We start from the raw sequence: 24,369 nt of genomic DNA on the forward strand, positions 1-24,369 counted from the left end.
ACTAGAAATTAAAGTATTCAAACGTGCTTAGAGATATGATTTAATGATTAAAGAAAAAAATAAAATAGAAAAAAGTATGAAGTGAAATGAAAGAATATCTATGTACATGATATAGCGCATTTCATTAAACAATAATAATTAAATCAGTTGCAAAGCAATGGCAATGATATTATTAAGATATTAAGAGTAATCAGCAATGTATCTAATAATTACACTGAACATTAAACATGGAAGCAATAAATAGTTAAAATGAAAATGATAATTTGAATTCCTTTTAAATACTAATGGCAATTAAAGGACCACTCATATTTAGAAGATACATATAAATAATTTTGAGAACACGGAAGTGATCCTTGATTCAAATGAAATGTATGTGAAAAAAAAGTTTTTCAATAACTATATTAATTATCATATTAAGATGTAAGTCAAGGAAGAGATAATTTCTCTTGATACTTTATTCTAAAACATAAAAGTAATACTCATGGAAAAGCATTAACAAAGTCAGAATTACTTCTTTTTTTTTGTTTTTGTTTGTTTTTAAACTTTTCATAACAAGCACTCGGGAGCCGTTCTATCGATTATTTTTAATTACTAATCAGTCAACATAATAATTACTTAAAATGCTAGATTGAAATTATACTCGAAGGAAAAAATTAAATCTGCTTTTTTTAAAGTCTTTAACGATCACAAAAAATTCTCGACGATCAAATATCACTACGTGTCTCATTCATTCCTTTTGTTTTTTTATTTTTTTGTTTTTTTTTTGTTTTTTTGTTTTTTTTCTTTGCTATGCATCTGTTTGGCATAACCGCTAGTTAGTGATAGAACATATCATACAATGTTATGCTCTTAATGTTCGCGCCTTAACAAAAATTTGGTCGCCTTATCGACGAGTTTCCTTAACTGAAGGAAAAACCGAGTACAAGGCTGTCATTTCTTTTTGGCTGGATTCCTTTGTGGTGTAGATGGTCTAGTGGCTTGACCCGTGTTCAAACTTAAGTACTGGTATTTAGCTTTCTTTTCTGATGGTTTCAAAATCTGCACGTATACGATTAATAAAAATTAAACAAAAATGTAACATGAAAAAATAAATGATAAGTATATTAAATATTGATGAATTTTACCTGAAAACTGCACATTAGAGTTTCGTCGACGCTCATCATTCCTCCAGCATTATCGAATTCTCCGCAATAATTTGGCGCGGAAAACAAGGTAACTAACTGTCTTTTCGCAAAAAATTCATAGCCATCTTCGACTACTTGATGTGCTCTACATATTAAATCCATATCATGACGATTTAAGAACTTCGATACTACATCTGGACCAAATGTGAAAGATACACCTCTATCATTTTCACCCCATCCCTAGAACATAAAAAACAAAGTCCAAATATATTAGATTAAAATTATAGGAAATATCCAGAATATAATCAAATATATAATGAAAAAACATTACCTGGACTTCTTTATCTGGATCTGACCATAACAAATCACAGAGAAGGCCAGTATCAGGTACATCTGTCGGACGCATAATTCTTTTGATTTGTTCCATATTCTGTTGAATAAAGAATAATAAATTTTTTTTGCACTTTTTTTTTAAATTAATAATTTTATAAAATAAATATTATTTATGATAAAATTTGATTACAATAATTATAATTTTTAGTAGAAAAATAAGAAATAATAAAAGCAAAATAACGTTAAGAATTTTTTTTTAAACGATGATTCTTTTATGAATGATAAAAATCAATATTTTATTATATAAAAATAATAATCTTTTGACATTCTAACCAGGATCAAACGTTTAATATTTTTTTTCTTAGGTTTATAAATAGAAAATCAATATTCCAACTGACAAGTTCTTTTTTAAATTTTCTTTCATAAATTAATATGTTACCGGGTAATTCTAAAAACAAAACATTTAAAGATACAGATTTTTATTATTGATAATTAACAAGAATCAAGATAATTATCAAAAATCCCATAAAATTAAAAGTATTGTTAAAATTTAGAAACATTAAAAGCCATCTATCAATTTAATTTTTATTTTTTAAATAAAAATTGAATATTAAATTTCTTTCATAAATATAAATTTCACGTGATATTATTTGTCTATGATTATACTAGAAGCATTATAAAAATTTTATAAATATATTTTTAATTTAATATACAAAAAAATAACATTTAAAATTTTATTTGGATAAAAAATCTATTAATATTATAATTTTTTTTATTTTATTTCTTGATATATTCCAAATTCTAACATATTTTGCGCATATTACTTTAACATTTTTTATTTCTTAATAAATATAAATATTCGAAAATTATTTCAAAAAATTTTGCAAATTATTTATGCAAATGTTTAATAAACCAATATTCATATTTCATAAAATAGTTGTAAGTTGTTACAAAATACTCTTTAAGACTACATCGATCTTTAACATAATATTTCCGCACGTAATATTACAAACTTCCTGTCTAAAAAAAAACCTCTTGATCAATATTTAAAAAATTTCTTAAATAAATACGATCTTTTATCTTCTAAATTTTTTATGATTGTTAATAATTCTATAAAATTCTATAAATAATATAAATATTAAATAAAATATAAATAATATAAATAATATAATATAAATATAAATTATATAAAAATATTTGACAAATTAATTTAAATTATTCAATTTTTAATCATTTCTGCATATCTTATACAAAAAATTTTGAAAACAATTCTCTCGAAAAATCAATATTAAAATCACCTGAAGATCTGGACTGAGACCTCCATGACAGCAAAATATCTTCTCATCGATGATCGCGGCGATTGGAAGACAATTGAAGCAATCGGTGAACGTTTTCCATAGTTTAATGTTGTACCGCCTCTTGCACTCGTCGTAGAATCCGTATATCCTGTTTATACTTGCGCATTCATGATTGCCTCGCAATAGGAAGAAATTCTCCGGATATTTGATCTTGTAGGCAAGCAACAAGCATATCGTCTCTAACGATTGTTTGCCCCTGTCTACGTAATCACCAAGAAATAAGTAGTTCGCCTCTGGCGGGAAACCGCCATATTCAAATAGCCGTAACAAGTCAGTGTATTGGCCGTGAATATCACCGCAGATCTTAAGTGGCGCCTCCAATTCGAGCAGGATCGGTTGTTGAAGGAAAATTTCCCGTGACTTGAGACAAAGGCCACGCACCTCTCCCTCCGACATTAAGACGGTCTTTCCTGGTCGGCATCCTCGGACTGCGCCCAAAAATTTCCACGTTTAAATGCATTTCCTGCCCGTTCCCGGAATGTCGGCGACGCATCGCGAGGCATCGGTGAGTCGTTTTGTCACAGGTACATCGAGCATAATTCTACGCTGGAGCATGAAGGTATCTGATTGCCGAGAACCGATTTTCAAAGGGGGAACAAGGGTAATACGATTACACGGATTCCACGGACCGTCCTATTGTTCGGGTTTTCTATTGTTGCTTATATAAATACGGTCTGATATGTTCGGGATTGTTGAGTTAATTTTCGATCGACTCGAATGACAAAGTTCGTTATTCATATATCACATTTTATGCTTAATTCTTCGAAACAATATTTGGATCTTATATATTTTCTTTTATTTTAAAACATTAAACATTTTTTATCGATCCTTTTATTTTATAATATTTTATGAATAACAAATATTAGTTTTGAATTTAAGAAAGTTTCAAAACTTTATAAATCTAACTTAACTTTATCGAAATCTAATCAAAAATTTTAATTCAATTTCACTTATTTACTATGCATATATTATATAAATTTTATATTGTGATTTGTTTGTGATTTAATATGTTTTGTAAATGTAACTTTTAAAGTTGCTTTAAAATTGAAACTTTCTTAAATTCAATTAATTCAAAGAATATATTTAACCAATATGTCAAATATTAAAAAATATAAGAATCAGTAAAAAATTATTGATGTTACAAAAAGATTTAGTCATATATTTGTATTAATAGCAACATTAATGATTGATATTCTGCAAAGATAAAAGAATTAAACGCAGGAGGTTCAATCATGAAAACATCAAGCGATACGATATATATTTTCTTCTGATGCAATAATCGGGGACACAAAAGGTTGTCGTATGCTGTAGTTATAATGCTTCGAAGGGATTAAGCGGCTGTATGAGTTCGAATAATACGCCGTATAAGCATAAACTTGTGGAATAGTCGAAAACAAAAGCTTGAAATCGGTTGGTGGTCACGCGTAAATACCACTGATCGTGATATATGAATATAGATTACGAAAATGTAGACGAATATATGGAATGATCATGAACAAATGATTATGAGCAAAGAAATGTAAAATTTCATTCGTAGATTATTTTTTAGAACCTTGTATCAGTGTCATTGGATTATTTATAGTTATAAAGGAATTCACGGTGCGGTTAAACTGGGCCGATGGTGGTTATTGGAAAACTGCATATCAGCAAGGTCACATCACGAGTATCTAAGCATTATAATTAATGATGGAGAGAGAGAACGAGAGAGGGGGGAGGGAGGGAGAAACAAAAAAGATGGAATTTCTGTTATGAAAGAATGATAAAAAATTCGAAAATGACAAAATGTCGGAAATGACACCTATTAATAATACAGTTATTTACGGAAACAGAACATACGATGAAAAAATTGTAGCTATCGTCATCGTTATATTTATTCACACGCAGTAGTTTGAATTGCTCTTTAGTCGCGTACTGCAATTTATGTTAATAGCATTATCAATTCGTATACTAGAATAGATACTTGGTAAAAAATTTAGTTATAGATAAAACAAAAAATATCATAGTTATTCAAAAAAATTATTATTCTTCGCCAAGCATTAACATCTTCATTCTAATTAAATAAGATTTTTTGCAATTCTAAAAAAATGAAATTTCTTATCAAACAATTATTAAAAATTTATACATATATAACATACATATATAACATATCTAATTTATTATATATAGTATATATATCATTTAATATTTGTTAATTTTTTTGATACAAAATGACAAATAAAAAAGAAATTAAAATTATTTATATTTATTTATATATTAAATAAGAATCTTATAACAAATATATTTAATAAATAAAGTCAGTGTTGTAATATACATTAACTGAACACATTAATAGAAACATATGTCAAGATTATATATATAAATAACATTAATATATATATTGATACTAAACATTTGTGATAATACATCAAATTGTGCCATAAGTTTTTGAAAAAGAATGTGATATTATTTTCCAAAAAAGTAGTCTAATTTGATAAGAAAAAAGAATAATAATTATACATATACTATTGTTATAGAAGCTTAATTCAACACTGACAAGTATCATATCAAGCATGCAAATAAACTAATCTGCATTCAAGCAATATTTTACGTGCAAATTGGATTGTTACAAATTATATTTTTTATATGGTTTATTATTCACAAAAAGTGATTTGAATTCAATGTTCTCGTTACATGGATAGTCCCAAAAGCTTTATCCTAACTAACAAAAATTTTATCTTAAATATATTATTCTATATATGTTTTATATACAGTTTTAATTTAAATATATAATTAAATATATAATGAAAAAAATTCACATATAATCAATAATACCTTAAAAGCTAATGGGACATCATCAATATGATGATAAAATTGATTGAGAATGAAGATGATATCTTGGGAGAACTTCAATATTGCAGGTGCCACAATGCTATATCTAGCTTCTACTTCATTTTACATTATAAATCATAAGCAAATGATGGAGAGCGTTCACGCACGACGTTGAGGCAGGTAAAGACGCAACTAAAGAACGGAAAAAACTACATGGGGTGGTTTCCTTATTGCGTACCGACAAAATCCGACGAGAAAATATCTTTTAGCTTGGCTTTCTTCTGAACCTGGTCTTTCTGCGTGTGGTATACTTTACCGCAAAGAGTTCCGACATGTAGCATGAGAAAAGAGAACAAACAAAAGAAAATAGTTTTGCCTTCTGGGAAAATAAATAAAAATACGGAATAAATCCAAAGACGTCTGGCATGTTTAAAGAATTACGACAACTGCAACACTGGAAGATCGATATTTTTTTCTTTTTTTTATCTTTTCTCTCTATTTAATATCTACGGATCACGAATTAAACGAACTTTCGACAAACGAGGAAATTCGAGGAAAACCATTTGTAGACTCGTGATACACAGATATCGGATGACAAAGTAGATCGCGCACGATTTAATCTTCCTCTGGCTGGAAAGAAATGTATATATACTCGATGTACGCGGCGCGACTTCATATCGAGCAATTTTCACTGGGTATTACGAAAAAAACTTTCGATTAACTGTACACTAAACTGAAGACTATATTACCAAGAACAACTTCACACTTTCTTTTCACAGAGGCCTCTTTTTTTTATCACGTACCTTCCAACAATCTTTGTATCAGGTTGTCGACGTTCAACTCGACATCCGCCATTTTTTCTTGCCACTGACTGACTAACCTGATGTTTGTAGACTAGATGATATGTTTGTATACGCATTTAACTATATATGACTCTTGTCGATTTGTATATATATATGTAAATTATTATCGACTGCTGGTCCTATGTAAATACGAAAAAAACATAGTAAACTTAATATTAAATATTAGTTTTAACATAAAATGATTATTGATTTGGGTGAATATGCAATATATTGCATTATATTGCATTTGATTTTTCTTTTTTTCTCTTTTCCTATATGAATATTTCAACAATAATACGTCTTATATAACATAAAATTTGTTGTGTTCTTATGTAAATGAATACGTTATTTACATATTGTGGGAATATTTATGATTTAATCGTATTATTCAATTTGCAAATTTTGCTTCGTTTTACAATCTAAGGTTATAGATGATATAGATATTTTTTGATAATCTGGTGTTTTGACGAATAAGTTCAAGGTGTTGGAAAAAATTCATAAAATATCTGAAGAATGAAACGCAAATAATGTAATCATTTTCAAGAATATCCATTTGTTTGATAGATTTAATATATTCGTCGAAATGTTAATTCGTCAAAAAATATATCTACTATAATTGAAGTTTAAATATTTAAATCTATAATTGATAATTTTGCATAAAATACAATACATTATATATTTATAAATAAAATCATAATCTACCTTATACATTTTCGTATAATACGTCATAAATATACATATGTATATATTATAATTTTTTAATTGCAACAATTTAAAATAAATTGAAATTATTCAAAAGGAAGATAAAATTATAGAATATATTTAGAATGGTATTAATTAAAAATAAGCTATACTCATGAATTAAATGTTTCTAAATATGTATAAAATTGTAATTAGATAGTTAAGTAGTAATACATTATATTTACAATAAATAAAAGATTATTCATTAATTTTTAGCTTAAACTAAGACATATTACATTTTTTTAATATTTTTTTTATACATTTAACAAATTAAGAATATATACTTACAGTTTAGAAAAATGTTGATTAATATTCAATACACAATTTTTCAAATTCTTATATGTTCTTATAATAACCTATTTTTATATACTGAACTATTTCTAATGCATCAATATACACAATTTTTAAACAAATGTTGCAGCTGCTGTACTTATAGTCTGGGATATAAAATAATAATAATATTGTTGAATTCAATTAAAAATATCCAATGTTTATAATAACTTAAGCATATTTCCTATGATAATCAGGTGGTGAATCTGCATAATCTTGTTGAAGATTAAAAAGTTCAGTATTATTTTTTTGTAAATATAATAAGAAATCGTGAAAATGAGACAATAATAATTGTATGCTTCTTTCATCTAATGTAGTATATGATAACATTCCTCCAAGTCTCACTGTAAAGATTAATTAAATTAATAATAATGTTTTCTATTATATATTTAATATATTATCATAAAATATAATTACAAATAGTACCAAACAGCCTCAATAAATGAAATGCACCATATAGTTGACTTGGCAGTGTTTCAGGATTATCATTCATAATTTGAATAAATTGTGGACGTTCCCATTTATATAATAATTGTAAACCTAATGAAATATTGAAATATTCGCGAATACCTTTAGTTATTTCTAATGTACTTTCCCTAAAAATAGATAAAAATATTAACTTTATAATAATATAACTTATATATAAAACTATATATAATTTAAATAGATAAAAATATTAACTTTACAGAAAAAATATAATATATAAAAAATAATACATTTTTAAAATTATAATACAATTACCTGACAGAATCATTTTTTCCTATTGATTTTGATTCTACATAGTCATCTAAAATTTTATCAACTGTATTTTTCACAGGCAAAGCAGGCAATTTATGATGTTTTAATATTACTTCTGATTCATCTATAAGTACATATTTTAATTCTTCTGGAATCTTAATTTTAACCTCCACTTTAGTGAGATATTCTTCTGTTTCACCAGATGGTTCTAATCGGCTATAATAAATTTTATATTTCATAGTTTATTAAATGAAATTTTTTCATAAATTTTAATAAAAGTGAAATTTCTTTGACATAAACCTGCGTTTTTTACGTGGAGCATCTGAAGTAGAATCATGAGATGATGATGGTGTTACATTGCTACTGGTACTTTTATTAAAACGACTAACACCTTTATCAACTGTTGCAACAGGAGTACTAGCTCTGCTGTCAGTATCCTTTTCACGTCCACCTTCACTTCTACGTCCTTGTGTTTTAGATGAGGTACTGCCCTTTTTATTTTTTTGAGCAGATTGTTGATTTGAATGTGCTCTTTGAACCTCTCTTTGTCTTTGTACATTTGCTTCGTTATATTTAAGTACTCTACTTTCCGGAACCCATTCATCCCAACTATTTATATTAAATTTATATATTTATAATTTCAATTTTATAAACATATAATAAATAAAATATAAATCTTACTTTTTATTCCATCCAGCATAATGAATAAAATATTTTATCTGTTTTTCTTTAGTAATGGAGGACTTTAGACATTTTGCTTCATATATTAATGGCCCATGAAAACATAGAACCTTTTCTCCTATAAATTATCACATATTTATTAAAAATCAAATTAAAAAATGAAAATAAATAAAAAAATATTTATTATTCAGTGATTAAACATCACACAAATATATCTTGGAATTTTTCATAGTTGTATTAAAAATTAAATGTATACCTTCTTGAAATTTACACTTCGGTGGCATACTTATCTCCTTTGAATTACTTATTTTGACTGTTAGTTTTTAAATCGTCAATTTTAAATATTGCCTAAATTTAGGAAATCGCTCGATAATTCGCGCCAATGAAAAACAATTGATTTCCACTGATAAATTTAAAGCAGAACTTTGAATATAGTGTCTTAGGCTTTATGTTCTTGTATGTTCACATCTAAAGGTTAGTTTCCAATATGAACGATTATATTTATAATAAAAAAATTTTAGCATTAGGGATTTTTCATTTGCACAATTTTCAAGCCTGAAACGCATATTTAATTTAAATTTAATTTGAGACTTGATATAAGAATAGATAAAAAAACAAAATTATTAAAACATTAGGTATATTTCTTTATGCTAAAATAAGTATTGCATATTGATTACAAATGATTAACATAACAGTTATATATTTTTTTAAGCCAAATGTACAATTTGTCAAGTGTATACGATAATTATCTATTGCTTATTCTAACCTATAATTTATTGATACAAAGTATGAAAATAACTACTAATATTATGAGCATATATACATTATGTCTTAACTTCATTTCTGTATATAAGATTATTATTATATATAAGTATATATAAAAAAATTCATATATATATATATATATATATATATATATATGAAACAAAAAACGACGTTTACTCTATAAGCGCTAACGCGGGAATGCTGAATGATCAATTGTAGCGCGACAATAAGTAGTAGCTCGCAAACATTGCGCATGCGTGCTATATTTGAAATAAGTAAATATGAAGATTTTTCATTGTTAATTTATATTATAATATTTTTGTATGTATTTTTTAACTTTTTTCCCTATAACGAAATCATAATTAAAATAAAATATCAAAATCATAAATTTAAATGTTAAAATTATAAATCACTTTACTTATATAAATTCATAATAATACACGGATGTGTCAAATATAGAGACGTTTATAAAGATCAAGTTTGAACTTGAATGAAGTTTCGACGCTTTATTTTTTTTATACCGTTATACGTATTAAACGTACATAAAAAATATTTTTTCTGCTACATTATTCGTTATTTTTTATATAAACATTTAGAACTTATATGTAAGTTTTACGAACAAATTTTCCGGTGCAAAATTATATATATCAACTTAAATTTAAAATCAAATCGAGTAAAAACGTACAAATGTTTAACGTCGAACAACGAAAATGTCGATTCGAATAGATTCTTATTTTTTATAATAAGATAAACGAAAATTATATTATACGAAAAATAATTTTTCGTATAATAAAGCATGATAAGTGAAAAAACACGAAGGTTATGGTAAATTAAAAACATCACATCTCCCTATGACGTTACACAAGGTTATATTTTGTAATTTCCTGTTCAATTTTTTTTTCTTTTTTCAAATCTTCTTTTTACTTTATCTTTCGACGGGTTGTGCCCGTAAAATGTGACAAAATTCTCATTCGTCGTATTGGTACATACATTGTTTAATTTCTTTTTATTTTTTCTAAGATCAGAATTAATTTTTTTTTTCTTTAATATTATTTCTGAACAGTCTCTCAAATACAATCGTAGAAAAGTATATTTGTTTGCGTACATATACGTACGTGCAAATAGTGATAAAAAAATCATTAATGAATTAGGATCAAGCTAACTTTAAAGAATATCAATATTTCTAAAGCAACGCGTTTCTAATTCTTTCTCTTTTTTTCTTAGTTTAAATAATCGAATCGTCGTTGTTGCTCGCCGCTAACAACAATAATAATTTATTCTCGATGCTTGGTTTCGCATAGATCGCGTTAAGTAAAGATCATAAAACTCTCGCTAAACGAGAAAAAAAAAGATTAAGGAAAGACTCTGTCGTCCATTATAAAATATAAGAAGCGCCTTATTCGACAGACTGCCAGAAGAGAGCCAGAGATTTTTCACGAATAATCAGGCTTAAAAAATGAAAATTCGATGGACTGCCATCTTCGCGATAAGTTATTATAAAAAGATCCCGGAAAGTCTGAAAACGTCGGAACGACAATTTTTGCTTCGTTTCTTTCCTTCTTTCTTTTTTCTTTTTTTTTTCTTAAAGTGTTATGTTTCTTATAACATACTTTTCTTTTCGAACAGATTAAAATATACAATATCAATGAATTATAATATTATTACACTTCTTAAAATCCCGGACGTGCTCAGACTTCGCCGAGATCCTCACAAACATTCAGGTAGAAAATATCGTAACTTCTCACTGGTAAGTCGGAATCGTTTAATCGAATCGCCGACCATAGAACATTCGTATCAATTAATTATCATCATTCGATCATCATGTCCATTCACACAGATTCACGCATTCTCGATTCATGTTTTTCATTTTCTTTTTCTGTATTTTCTTTTTTTCCGTTTTGCTTCCCCTCTCTCGTTGCACGATGTGTATGAAAAAAAGTGCGATGTTATCAGTTTAATCGGAAAAAGAAAAAAAAAGAAACGAGAAACAAAACTATTACAATCCTCTCTGTTACAGATAGGTATTGCGTTTTACGAAAGTTGTGCAGAATAATTATTATTCCATTTTTATTTTATTTTCTATTCGATAAGAGGATTCTATTCGACGAGAGGAAATTGTTCTGAACTATATTTTTATGCTCCTAATTATTTTTTGAAATATTATACGATTAATCATTGAAATAAATATATATATAGAGGGAAGGAAATCATTGTATCATGTTCACCATCTATGTTTAGAAAAAAAAAAAAAAGAAAAAAGAAGAAAAAATAAGAAGGAAAATAGTTTTCCAACTTATCCAAGTAATTAGAATTCAATTCTTATTCTGCACAATATTCGTTTGACTATAAAACATACATACTTATTACATATACATATAGTATATATACATGTACATATATATAATAAGTGAATTTATAAACTAACATTTTTCTCGTGTAATGCTTCAATAATTAATTATTATTTGTAATTAAAACTAACTAATCGATATTTCATGATAATCGCAATGAGGTGTCCACAGCATCCGGTTTTTCTTTATATTTTTTCTTTGTCCTTCGGGGTCGTCACATTCTTACATTTTGCCTGTCTGTGTGTGTATATATATATAATGTATATATATATATATATATATTTATTTATATATTTTTATATAGTATGTAAATTATATACAGTTTTGCAGAAGGGTATGATCATTATTGTGTAGGCACTATGGCTTTGGACGTACACTAAGTTGTACGTTTAGAGTACATCCTTAAGAGACTTCCAACTGAGACAATTCCATCCAGTACAACCTCGACTTCTTCAGGAACAATATTTATAATTGATACATCTTTGTTTCAATGAAATTTCTACTGAAATCAGCCTACAAACTTCATTTTTTCTTTTCCACCGCCGTTTCACGCGGCAAAAGTCAAGGTGCACCGGTATAAAATTCCTCTCGAAAAACCCCTTTTTATAAATCAGTTCCAGAATAACATTGTATCCTGAAAAAGAATCTTAGACATTTTTCATCGTTACGACTCGAATTGAATACGTATAGATGCGTTTACATGCAATATAAATACAGCCTAAGATTTTCTGCTTTTGCAATTTTCTTCTTTCTTTTTTTTTTTTCCATCGTATGCTCGAGTTCGTCTCCATGTTCGCTACGACATTGTCAATGAAGCTAATCCAATACGATGATGATGATCTATTTATTTTTTAGCCGGAATAATAATATTTTCTTCGATAGGACCATATCGTGAGATGATAATGTTTGTGTACGTGTGTTTCTTATGTATGTAATTTTTACATGCCATAAAAGAATCATCCGCACCGATAGATAATCATTATATACTTTTTCTCTATTTCACCTCGTGCTTTTTTTCTCTCATGCATCGAACTGTACAAATTTTCGCTCCCTACTCAGAAAAGTCGACCGATTACAAAAGTATATAGAATAAAAACTATGCCTTTCAACCGTTCGCATTTTCATCATTTCTTCAACTTTCTCTCTCTCTCTCTCTCTTTTTCTTTCACACACACACACTTTCTTTCTCTCTCTCTCTCTCTCCTCTCTCTCTTTTTGTCTTCACTTTCATCTTTTTACAAACAATTTATTCGTCGATAAAGCCTACTGTACGCATCGATCTCCTCGACAAAAATTTTTAATAATTACAACGTTATCCTTCCGGACGGCGGTCTCTCGGTTTAAGCACACGATTTAGAAAAGAAGAATCAGTCCAAGTGACAAGAGAAGGCAACCATCCGGAAAAGATTTATCCCCGTTGTTCTTATTTTTTTTCTTTTTTCTTTTTTCATATCACGTCGATATAAACATTACTCTAGGAGGGATTTCTTTCATTGAAATTACATTTTTTATCTGCGTACGCTACTTCACGTTTCTAATAATAATTTTTATTATACAATTCCATATAATTAACCATAGAAACGAAAAAAAAAAAAAAAAAAAAAAAAAAAGAAAAGGAAAAATATATATATATATATATGTATATATATAAAGAAAATATCGTAGTTATTCGTCGACACGAGTCCAGTCTCTCCTCTCTTTGAAACTTCAAATATATCCTCTTCCATCTATTTCATCCTTCTTACTCTTTCTCTAAGCCTTCATACGTTTACATCATTTACAATATTATTACACATTGCACAAGAAAACGGCTCAATACCGTCAGAGCAGCTTTACAAGTTATCATCCCAGAAACTTAATCGGTTACGACCGTATCAAGCCGGAAGTACTCACCGTGCGCATTAATCATTGCCGTGATATGTTTCTCCCTCCCCCCTCCCCCCATTATTTAATGCTTTTCTTTTTTTTCATGCAGAAACGAATTTCCCAAAGCGAATCGTGATACGTTGTATGCAGTTGATTTTTATGAAAATGTTTGTTTTCAAAGAACAAACTCAATTCGAGACGCATCTTTGACAAAATATTATTCGATTATAACATCATAATATCTATATACATTTTTCCAATGTATTTCCATTCATTTTTTCTTTTTCTCCGTAAAAATTAAGAAGCGCAAAATTATATTTTATTTAAAAAAAAAAAAAAAAAAAAAAAAACATTCAACGGCGTGTCGATTTTCCATGGATTGTGCCATGAATTTGATTTCGCTTTTTAAAAGTAATTATCAAATTTTCCCTGTTTCTATCTATTTCTATTCAAACAATCTAACATTTCTCTGCTCGATCGTTCCCTTAATTGTTAAAAATTGCTAATCGGTACGAAATAGAAAAGCGTATTAATATTGGATTAACCGAGTGATCGCTATCCATTCGAATGTTAAGGAGGCGAACTCAGAGTGGTATACTCCAAAAAAAAAAAAAAAAGACAGGTATGCGTGTGAATGTAGTGTTGCGTGTCACGACGACGACAATTAGGACGATATCCTTTAGAATTTGAAATCAAAGAGATCCGAAAGCCCTTCCTCTGTGCCTAACGAGAACGAATAGTCGTTTTCAGAAAGAGGCGGTTCCAGGGACAGTAGATGCTCACCAAAATCGAGAATACTTAGATCTGCAACAAAAGAAAGAGAAAATGCTGGGCTTGTCCAGTCGCATTGAACACCTTCACTTTCAATATTCATTTATTAATTTTATTCGTTTTCTTTCTTTGTTTTTATGATTTAATAATTTTTTGAAAAATATTCGATGTTACAATGTTAATTATGTTTGATTATTTAAGTTGGTTTATGAAATATTGATTTATTGAAATCAATTTGAAAAGATAATAATTAATAAGCAAGTATTATTATTTAATTTAAATAACAATTAGCAAAACCCTTAAGCAATGAGAGCTGAATGTTTGTTATATTAATTTATTAATCATTTTGTGAATTATATTATAATATTGAAAAATTTATGAATTATTTATTAATCAAATGATGAATTATTATTGAATTTTTAATTATTTTTATTTAAAATTAATAAAAATTTCATGAATTATTTATTATACTCATAATTAAGTGATAATTGTATGGATTAATCATGATAATATTTTGGATTATTTATTTTAATAAATTGATCTTCATTACTTTGTTAAAAACAAAGAATATAATTAAATTTGCATAAAATTAAAAATGAAAAAGTCTAACATTCTTTAAAGTTTTCTATCTTTGCTTAAAAAAAAAATTAATTTAATATTCTTAAGCCAGAATAGAAAGATTAAAAGTAATCTGTTTTTATAATAAGGTAACAATTTTAGACGAAAAAAAAAAAATATATACATACAAAATAGCATTAAAATATATACAAGCCAATAATTATTTTATCCATGAAACATACCTTCACGCGACAAGAGTTTTGTTGTTTGAAACCGTTACCTAACTAGAACTCTGCCTGTGATGTGATTTTAATTTAGTTAACACACAAGTCACAGCCAGAGCTCCATCAGGGTACGGCTATCCTCCATTGTTGAAAAAGTAGAGAACCAATGAAAAAGATAGCTTAAATTATTGAACCTCGATGTACAATAAAAAATCAACTCTTGCTATCTTCTTTTTTTCCAAAGAGATTATTTTTTATAAAAATTGTTATGGAATTCTTCAGTGGCATGCATTACATTTCTTTCAAGTTTCAAAAAAACAATAAAAATTACGAATCTTTCATTTGCTTACACGAACGAGAAAGAAACGTATTTCTAGTATAGTAAGTCCAGTAAATACCTTGGAAGTATAGAGACAAAAATAGTAGTTTTGAAAACATTTATTAAAAAATAAAATAAAATAAAAGTACAACTTTGTTAACAAGAAAAAAAATTAAAAAAAAAAAAAAAAGAAATATAATAACTATATCAAAAAAAAGATATTAAGAAAATGTGAAAGATTAATCAATTATAAAGTAATAAAGAAATTAACTAAGATTTTGCATTGGATTGTATATTGCACTGGATTTTGCACTAAAGTATCGTTATAAATTAATGTGTTAATATATATTAACAAACTAAAAAAAATTTCAAAAAGTGTAATAAGATGAAGACAAGCTTAAAATTGATATTCAATAAATATATATATATATATTTTTTTTATCTTATATTATATTTTTATATTAAAAAGATTATATTCATCTTATTACAATCATTAGCATTTTATACTAAGCATTTCTTATAAAACATAGCGATACATTTAAAAGCATACGTGCAAATAAAAGCAGCGTAAAAAAATAAATAGTAATAATTAATTCCATAAAAGAATTAAAATTAATATTATAATATGCAGATATATTGACTTTGTTTTTCTAAATTCTATTTTTTCCAATAGCATTCGCAAATTCAATGCGAAAAAAAAAATGAAAAGTAACGTATGAATCTTAAATTATGAAATATGCGCGATCCTACCTGGAGTGCTAATTTGATCCTCCGTTTGGAGTTGGAATTTGCCACCACCCATTGGTCCATAATCATCGGATTCACACAAAAGCGCGTCCCTCATGCCTGCTAAACTGGTAACTGTAGATATAACCGGAGTACACAAACGAGTACTCAACGAACTTTCGATAGAAGGTACTGGTTCAACCCGAACCCCGCTTCCTCCATTGGCCAGCAGTTCAGGAGGGAGACAAGGTATTTCGGATTCTTTTGACGAAGGCACAGGTTGCGTCGTCGTGTAACCCGGAGTGGGAGACGTTTTAACTGCAGGATCATCAGGACAAAGAAATACCTCTATTTCACCATGAGATGACCTCATATGCATTTGAAGCTGAATACACAAATAATAAATAATTAATTGTTAAAAATGTAAATAATTTCAATCTTAATCGATTTCTATGAAATTACCTTTTGTTGACCAAGATTATTAATAGGTTGTGGAACATGAAGTGTAGCTTCTGGTGGAGCTTTCACTGCCATTATAGCTTGGTCTTTGTACATTGGGACAGAACGTAAATCATGATACGTTACATAAGCGTATTGTCTGTCTGCACAGAGCTCCCTAAGATTTTTATCTGCACCATGAATTAATCGATCCAAAGTATTTTCTTTAGCTTCTAAATCTGCCACTTCTTTTCTGAGATCAGCGATATCGTTCCTTTCATTTGGTAATTGACCGCCTCTATAAAATAAAATAATCACATTTATTATCGTAGAAAAGCTCGATATTTATTGATAAATTAAATAACAACGTACTTCCATTGTATATTGTTTTTACTTTTCTTTTCCAAAATACCTATACCTTCCAATACATTTGTAATATCGTAAATACGACGTTTCTGTACTTCTAATTTTTCAGATGCTACATTTAAATCTACAACACCATCTTGACTGCTTTCAACTAAATGTATGAACTTTTTTGTAAGTAAGCTCAGTGATGTATCGTACCGCGTTCTCTCTACTGTTTTACCTACAATAAAGATAACATTTTTTTTTTTCTTTAAACATTATATAAATGATAATATTCCAAGAGAAATAAATGAAATTTACTTTTTGTAGGTGTATGGCCAGCTAGAGAACTTGATCCAGATTTTCTACGTTTACCTCTAGGAGCTTTAAAAGCAGATTGGCTAGGGCCTGTAGTTCCCATTTCCAAATTCAGTCTTCGTTTCACTGCTTGAACTGAAATTTGCTATAAAAATACAATAAAATAAAGTATTGATTGTTACATTGTTAACTTACTATTATAATTATAATAATTTATTATAATTTTAAATAATCATTTCGATTAATCATATAATTAAAAAAAAAATTAAGAATAAAAAATTTTTTTCATATTTATTAATAATAAATTTTTTAAATCATTTTTAATGTTTTAAATGTTTATTATAATAAAAAGAGTTATCATATTTAATTTATCTTTTTACTAAGTAAAAGTTATTTGGTTAAAGATTATCTTAATATAAATATAATCTTATTTACTTCAGTTCGTGGTGGTGGTTGTGTAGGTTTCCTTGTTACTTGATAACAAGGTGTTTGTCCATATTGGTGGTCTTGAAGATGAGGACTTGGTGTTTCTTCAGCTACTTTTTGTGCTTGTACTTCATCCAAAGAACTCTCATCTAAAAATTCTTCCTTTACTAAAAATAATTTGCATATACATAAATATAAAAGCAAAATAAATAAAGATATTATGAAATAATACAAATAATACGTACGTAATTTAGTCTCCACCATATCTGGTGTGACAGGCCTAGCAGGATCTTCTAAGACCACTTGTCTCCTTACTCGAGGCATTTTTATAGTTTATAACAATCTATAACAGTTATAAAAATATAAAATTATAAGATTCTTTATATAAGCTTTAAAATATGTAAGTTCGAGACAAATGATATTTAAATTAAAATAAATATTAATTTCTCATACGTTTTCATACATTTTTAGTTAAGAATTTTAAATATTACATAAACATTATATATATATATATATTAAAAACATAAATCATATTGTATTACAATCTATTGATAAGTTATATATTCTACTATGTGTTTCTTTTTAAATTTATTAAAATTAATATATATTTCTAATAATAAAACATAAACAAAATATAATTTAATATCAAATAAATCAAATTTAATTAAAATTAAATTTGAATGGTAATTGTTATCAAAACAATTAGTTAGATTTTTATACTTTATGTCATTACATATGAATCATACATTATATATAATATAAATATATATAAAAAAAATTCTTGAAAATATACAAATAGATATATTATTAAGAAAATATAAATATTTTTAAACATAATATATATTTTTAACAAAATATAATGAAAAATACATGACATAAATGTTCCATAAATTTCATTATCAAATATATAAAATATTATAATACAATTATTATTATACAATTATTAGATACAAAATATTAATAAATATTTCTATACTGTTTAAAAAACAATATTTTTTATTATGTATTTAAATAATTAATTACATTCAATATTTCTTTTTTAATACTACTATATATTTTTACAATTTAGCAATGATAAAATTATTATTAATTATATTTAATAATAACATTATAAAATCTTTTCCTACTTTTGATTTGTAAAATTGAATTATCGAAGTTTTTCAGAAAACGTGTCATACACTACAACATCGTCCATGAAGGTTAATAAATGTATGTATACTATTTTGGCGGATACTTATTTTTCATTTCATATTGTTCATCACAAAAAATTGTTTATTGTTTCAAACATATCTTTACTAAATATTCGTTAATAAGTATCTCGAGCATAGAAAGAAAGTTGTTCGGAAAAATTGAAATGCAGCATTTTAACTTAGATATTAGTACCTTGTTAACCTTGTCAATAGTATATGCTTTATCAAAAATATACCATTCATATGTGAAAATTATTGACAGCGAAGTGTGCGGATCCGATAAAAATTCCTATCGATCGTCGTCCCTTCATTCTCGACTTTTTGTCAGTGCCACCCATTTGTGAGTGTGTTTTACTTGGACGCGATAGCACATTTAAGGAGAAGCGACTTTTTAGATGCATATCAAAGAACAGACAGCATAGGAGAGAAGGTTTTTGTTCTTGAATCAAGCAACATTGGTAGATCCTAATAATAGAACTCGTATTCCAAAGAATTTCACATTTGTCTTCACAGGGAAAATGATAAACTTTTATGTTGAAATAAAAAAGATGGAAAATAAATGCATAATGATAAAAAATATAATTTTAATTTTATTATTATGCAATTAATAGAATAGAATATGAAATAAATTCTAAATTATTAAATATAATTGACAACATTAATTTTTGTTTGTTCTTAATCTTCAAAATATAATTTATTTTGTATTGTACTTAAATTATTTTTAAGTAATAATATCTTAGAAAAGATAAAAACATTTCTCAAGTATTATGAAATAAGGGAAATGATTAAAATATAATCATGTATAAAAATAATCGTTCGGAAACGGAACGTTTCAGTTCACAAAACGGAAGTGGTCGACTAAACGGCAAGATGACAATTCTACAAGTATTGAACATCTGGTGAAAACTACAGATCAATTTCTACATTGTTAATTTTAATATGAGTGTACAGCAGCTGCAAATATCGAGGAACATGAAAGTAAAAGCAAAAAAAAATTAAAACAGACAATGTACATTATGTGACACTTGTATTAGCTTTTCTGAAACTTTCAACAACAATTTTTTTGTTGAAAATAATAAAATTAAACTATATATATATTATTTTAAATCATTAAAAAATTTAAATATTTCATGTTTATCTACTTACTTTAATTAAAAAAAAAGAAATATATTGTTGCAAATATTAAAGTGTAATTTCGCGCTATTTTTTAAAATTAATATGAAAGATAATCTTAATTATGATATATTATTTCAAAATATGGTATAAAATAAAATTTATATTCAAAATTCACAAATTAAAATTCACAAATATTACATGTTTAATTTAAATTTAAAACATCATTTCTAAAAATATGTAGTTAATTATTGCAAGTATTCTAAATTGATTACAGTTTTAGATTAATTTCTCACATATCGATTCAGAAAAAATCCCTAGAATCATTCTTCTATTATCTGAGTATTCCGATCATACGATATTTCCTCACGTAAAAGTTGAGAATGACAAAACAAAATAGCCGCGAAAAAGAATAGAAAATCCTTCCTAAAGTCCTCGTTTTCAAAAGACTCGTTACGCGCCTGAGCGGAATGAGACCCACGGTGCGGACGCGTACGAGAATTTTCGAAAAAAAGAGCAAGCGTCCCAAGAACACGAGGCAGCGTTCCGGGTGTGGTTTAAAGAGGCACGTCGTAGGATCGTCGTGTTACAGCAGCCTTGCGTTGTAAGCAGTTTTAGAAGCAAACTCCCGGTCGAACTGCGAGGTTGTCTCGTTTTCGCCTATTTGGCCGAGTACACACCGTACTACATCGATTACAACAAGAGATCGTGGGGCCAATAGCACGGTAAAGCACATTCGAAGGTTGGGAGCAATGCACGGTACGGAGGCATTGATTGGTAGGATGTTATCTCAAAGATAAAACTTGACTAGTGTAACTCGCGTCGACGGCATTGGATGTAGAACTAGCCTAGAGTCCATCGATTAGTAGAGAAACGTGCTCTTTAAAACGCGAAACATAACGTTCGTTCACAAACGTTTTACATGAACGATTTTTAAGGAGGTATGCAATAAATCCAACGTTTTCGTTTAATGCAACAAAATTTTTCTTTTTTTTTTTTTTGCTTAAATTAATAAAATACTATATATATGTATGAAATCTGAAAAATGTGTTTTGCACTGAAATAAGAAATATAGCAAAAAATTTTCAATAGATTATATACAGATAAGTAAACATGCCTCGTGTGTATGAGGCTTCAGGCCCCAGATGTTAACGACGAACCTTACTGTCCCCCTTTTTTCATTCTTCCGCTTGTAGAAACTGCACAGGTTGCAAGGTCTATCAATGAATAATCGTTCTCTTTTTATCATTGGAAAAGTAGAAAATATATATATATATATTGCATTAATGAATCTATTTTACATCGCTTATACAGAGTAATTGTTCGCGATCAGCTGTTAACATAGATCGAAGGTTTAGAGGTTGTCTTTTTCTTTCTGTTTTTATTTTTATTTTTTAATACCGCGTAGAACGTTCGACCACGACAAACAACAAACGAATTCCGATTTTATTGAACACGGCAATGCGTACGCGCGATATAATCCGTACGCCACGCACCGAAGCGGCCATGCATACGAGAGCGAGCGAGTGAGCGCGAGTAGGCAGACAATGAGGGAACGCGATTATGCGAGCGCGCGCACACACACCACTCCTTGCCGATACGCACACATAGAAACGCACGATTCGCACGCAATACGTAGAGCCGTTTAAAGAGCCAAGCCGGGACTAGAGTATCCCTAGTTAGGCGTGCTACCGGCACGGTCATGAGGAAACCTAGAATCAGTGCACGCTTTCGCGATTGATCGCAAAAGATGCCAGCGACTTTCGACGACCAAATTGATTGAACTCGAAATAACGGATCATTTTTTTTCTTTTATTTTGTTTTTTCCCCATTCTTTCCTTTCTGTTTATGCGCTCCAGTAAGCACATCTTTCGTACGATTACGATAGAAAAAAACACGCACGGTAAAACACGTTCTTTTCGGATGGGAACTCGAATGTAGTGTTTCGAAACAATAATTACTACTTCCCAAGGCAAAGAAATTTTTCATTCGGACGAAACAAACGGATATTAAAAAACGATTTACGCGTGTTTATTCCACTTACTTGGCTCTCGAGCGTGCGGTAGAAACCGCACAGTATTTTGAGACGGAGGCCCACGCTCTCTTCCGGGAGGTTCAGCCAGCACACGGCGCGGCGCGTGTCACAGCACCGACGAGCGAGGCATATCCGTGCCTCCTCGATGGCAAATACGTCGCCGTCGTGGTCGTAATCGTTGTTGTCGCGTTGTCGATATTTCTAGATGCAAATTTCACTTATGTCTGTCGATGACAAGACAGACAAAACGTGTGCTCGGAGGACGACAACGAGTCTTTTAACCCGGTCTCCCGAGGCTAACCCGTGCACGAATGTTTCTCTTGCTTTTCGCTTCGATATATCATATATACACTTCGTACATACGATTTACTACTCTCTCGCCCTCGCTCGTTTTCTCTCCCTCTGTCCTGCTTTCTCAGTTTATAACCGTAGTCGTTGTCCTCGTCGTAGTCGTAGTAGTTGCGTGGCCTTTATTTCTCTTTCTATCTTTTTCCCACTCTCTCTTTCTTTTTCAAGCTTGTTTTTCTATATATTTGTTTCGCTCTGTCTCTCTATTACACTGGTGCGGTATCCATTTTCTGCAGGGCTGATCTCGGCAATAGGAACGACAGCCAGCAGCAGCAGCAGCAGCAGCAGCAGTAGCAGTAGCAGCAGCAGACTGGGGACCCGAAATAATCGCGTGTAAAAAGCCGAAGCCGTTTGTGTGCTTGCCGTGTTTTCAGCTTCCAAGGAATGTACAGGCTCTAAAGTTCACGATAAGCCCCGCCTCGACATGATCGGTCGAGCCACCGGCGAGGAAAACGAACCTTTTCTGTCGGGGTGTCGCGCGCGCACACGAGGCCGGCTCGTGAGCTGGGCGATTGGATGGACGGGGCTGGCTGGCGCGCTGGCAACTGGCTCGGGCTACGAGGCAGATAGACTCGCCTGTGCCGGTAGTAGTAACACCGGACCGCGTGTTCGTGCGCTTTATTCCGCTCTTCAACGTACAGTGTTACTGTAGTAGTGGCCTTCTACTACTGCTTCGATATGTTCTTGAACGCGTCTCTATCACGGTGGTAGTATGTGCTTAGGCGCCTGTCATGTGTCGGTGCGTTCGTGGACGCGCGCCTATAACGTACCGGCGCATCGGCCATCTGCCGGTCGTATACAGGAGTCGAGTACGCGCGCCAAAACCGTCACTTCGCTTTTCTCCGTAACCACCGCGCCGCCAGCTATCACAGATATCCAAAAAAGTTCCTAGACCGTGTCACCTTTTCTATGTTTTTTTACAAAATTTCACAGGGTCACTGTTTTTACTTATCTTTCGAATCCATCGAGACAATAATGATCTTCTAAATATTCACGTTATCGTTTGTTTATATTCCTTAGGGTTAGACGTTCCACAATGAATACACGATGTGGTGCGTTTTCGATACCCGCGTCATATATGTTGACATAAAAATAAGACGAGAAAAATTAACAATTTACGAGTTGCACAGACTTTTCACAGAGATAATGAGCACACGCGCCAAAACTGTCCCTCTCGTTTTCCATGAAACTGCCACGCAAGCTCCGACATGTAGGTGAAAAATCCCTATATCACGACTTTCCCAAGACACGTTCGCGTTTAATGTATTTTTTATTTGGTTTTGACAGTTTAAAACGTCAAAATATATTGCTATTATAGATTATTACCGTTTCAGTCCGCCATGGTCAGGGGTGTGCGCTTTCGAAACAAACGTCCACGCTTGATGTTGGCAGTGAGTCCCTTTAACGTGGGCCTTATCGCGAAAGAAAGAGGGCAAGAATGAAACGAATGAATAATATTCTCTCGAATTATATAATTTTCAATATTTTTTGATTCTTTTTTCTATACTACACACACACCCGAAGATTGGGAGGATCCCACTACCTATCGTTTCTTGCCCGAAACTAAGCGGGCGGTCGTCGCTTCCTTCACGATGGAGGGGTGTTGGACACCAGGGCCGTATCA

General features: G+C 29.4%; 3 protein-coding genes across 7 annotated transcripts; all 3 read right to left on the minus strand.

Annotated features, from left to right (window-relative positions):
• Positions 1-405: 405 nt before the first annotated feature.
• Positions 406-6,581, minus strand: LOC122716294 (serine/threonine-protein phosphatase PP1-beta catalytic subunit). 2 transcript variants are annotated; one of them, XM_043939220.1, is made up of 6 exons: positions 6,427-6,498; positions 5,862-5,933; positions 2,756-3,243; positions 1,456-1,554; positions 1,125-1,364; positions 406-1,038 (listed from the first exon to the last, which is right to left on the minus strand). In XM_043939220.1, the coding sequence occupies exons 1-6, from the start codon at positions 6,476-6,478 to the stop codon at positions 931-933; spliced, it is 1,059 nt and encodes a 352-aa protein (XP_043795155.1). In that variant the 5' UTR covers positions 6,479-6,498; the 3' UTR covers positions 406-930. The 2 variants fall into 2 exon arrangements, with proteins under 2 accessions (XP_043795155.1, XP_043795156.1); XM_043939221.1 differs by lacking the exon at positions 5,862-5,933 and having other exon boundaries at positions 6,427-6,581.
• Positions 6,582-7,537: 956 nt separating this feature from the next.
• Positions 7,538-9,377, minus strand: LOC122716295 (mortality factor 4-like protein 1). 2 transcript variants are annotated; one of them, XM_043939223.1, is made up of 6 exons: positions 9,212-9,377; positions 8,956-9,073; positions 8,575-8,883; positions 8,278-8,490; positions 7,963-8,132; positions 7,538-7,880 (listed from the first exon to the last, which is right to left on the minus strand). In XM_043939223.1, exons 1-6 carry the CDS (start codon positions 9,237-9,239, stop codon positions 7,708-7,710), a joined length of 1,011 nt encoding a protein of 336 aa, XP_043795158.1. In that variant the 5' UTR covers positions 9,240-9,377; the 3' UTR covers positions 7,538-7,707. The 2 variants fall into 2 exon arrangements, with proteins under 2 accessions (XP_043795158.1, XP_043795157.1); XM_043939222.1 differs by having other exon boundaries at positions 7,954-8,132.
• A 551-nt stretch (positions 9,378-9,928) lies between these two features.
• LOC122716284 (transcription factor E2F2-like) lies at positions 9,929-23,385 on the minus strand. Of its 3 annotated transcripts, none has more exons than XM_043939203.1 (8): positions 22,407-23,385; positions 18,305-18,402; positions 18,069-18,226; positions 17,637-17,778; positions 17,343-17,556; positions 16,995-17,268; positions 16,557-16,917; positions 9,929-14,738 (listed from the first exon to the last, which is right to left on the minus strand). In XM_043939203.1, exons 2-8 carry the CDS (start codon positions 18,381-18,383, stop codon positions 14,614-14,616), a joined length of 1,353 nt encoding a protein of 450 aa, XP_043795138.1. In that variant the 5' UTR covers positions 18,384-18,402; positions 22,407-23,385; the 3' UTR covers positions 9,929-14,613. The 3 variants fall into 3 exon arrangements, with proteins under 3 accessions (XP_043795138.1, XP_043795139.1, XP_043795137.1); XM_043939204.1 differs by lacking the exon at positions 22,407-23,385 and adding an exon at positions 19,486-19,821 and having other exon boundaries at positions 18,069-18,208; XM_043939202.1 differs by lacking the exon at positions 22,407-23,385 and adding an exon at positions 19,486-19,821.
• Between the last annotated feature and the right edge of the window lie 984 nt (positions 23,386-24,369).

Source organism: Apis laboriosa, unplaced genomic scaffold (assembly GCF_014066325.1).
Source record: "Apis laboriosa isolate Shangri-la unplaced genomic scaffold, ASM1406632v1 scaffold43_cov150, whole genome shotgun sequence".
NCBI lineage: Eukaryota > Metazoa > Arthropoda > Insecta > Hymenoptera > Apidae > Apis > Apis laboriosa.

What these genes read in the sequence shown, in the direction of transcription:
- LOC122716295 (XM_043939222.1), bottom strand. Translation starts at nt 9,239, where the DNA reads ATGCCACCGAAGTGTAAATTTCAAGAAG. An exon ending in GAAGTGTAAATTTCAAGAAG is followed by an intron (nt 9,074 to 9,211) that starts GTATACATTTAA and finishes GATAATTTATAG; the next exon opens with GAGAAAAGGTTCTATGTTTT. An exon ending in GAGGCTGTTTGGTACTATTT is followed by an intron (nt 7,881 to 7,953) that starts GTAATTATATTT and finishes TAATCTTTACAG; the next exon opens with TGAGACTTGGAGGAATGTTA.
- LOC122716294 (XM_043939220.1), bottom strand. Translation starts at nt 6,478, where the DNA reads ATGGCGGATGTCGAGTTGAACGTCGACAACCTGATACAAAGATTGTTG. An exon ending in TTTCTCGTCGGATTTTGTCG is followed by an intron (nt 3,244 to 5,861) that starts GTACGCAATAAG and finishes TTTTGGGCGCAG; the next exon opens with TCCGAGGATGCCGACCAGGA. An exon ending in ATCCAGATAAAGAAGTCCAG is followed by an intron (nt 1,365 to 1,455) that starts GTAATGTTTTTT and finishes TTTATGTTCTAG; the next exon opens with GGATGGGGTGAAAATGATAG.
- LOC122716284 (XM_043939203.1), bottom strand. Translation starts at nt 18,383, where the DNA reads ATGCCTCGAGTAAGGAGACAAGTGGTCTTAGAAGATCCTGCTAGGCCT. An exon ending in AACCACCACCACGAACTGAA is followed by an intron (nt 17,779 to 18,068) that starts GTAAATAAGATT and finishes GTATTTTTATAG; the next exon opens with CAAATTTCAGTTCAAGCAGT. An exon ending in TGGCCATACACCTACAAAAA is followed by an intron (nt 17,557 to 17,636) that starts GTAAATTTCATT and finishes TCTTTATTGTAG; the next exon opens with GTAAAACAGTAGAGAGAACG.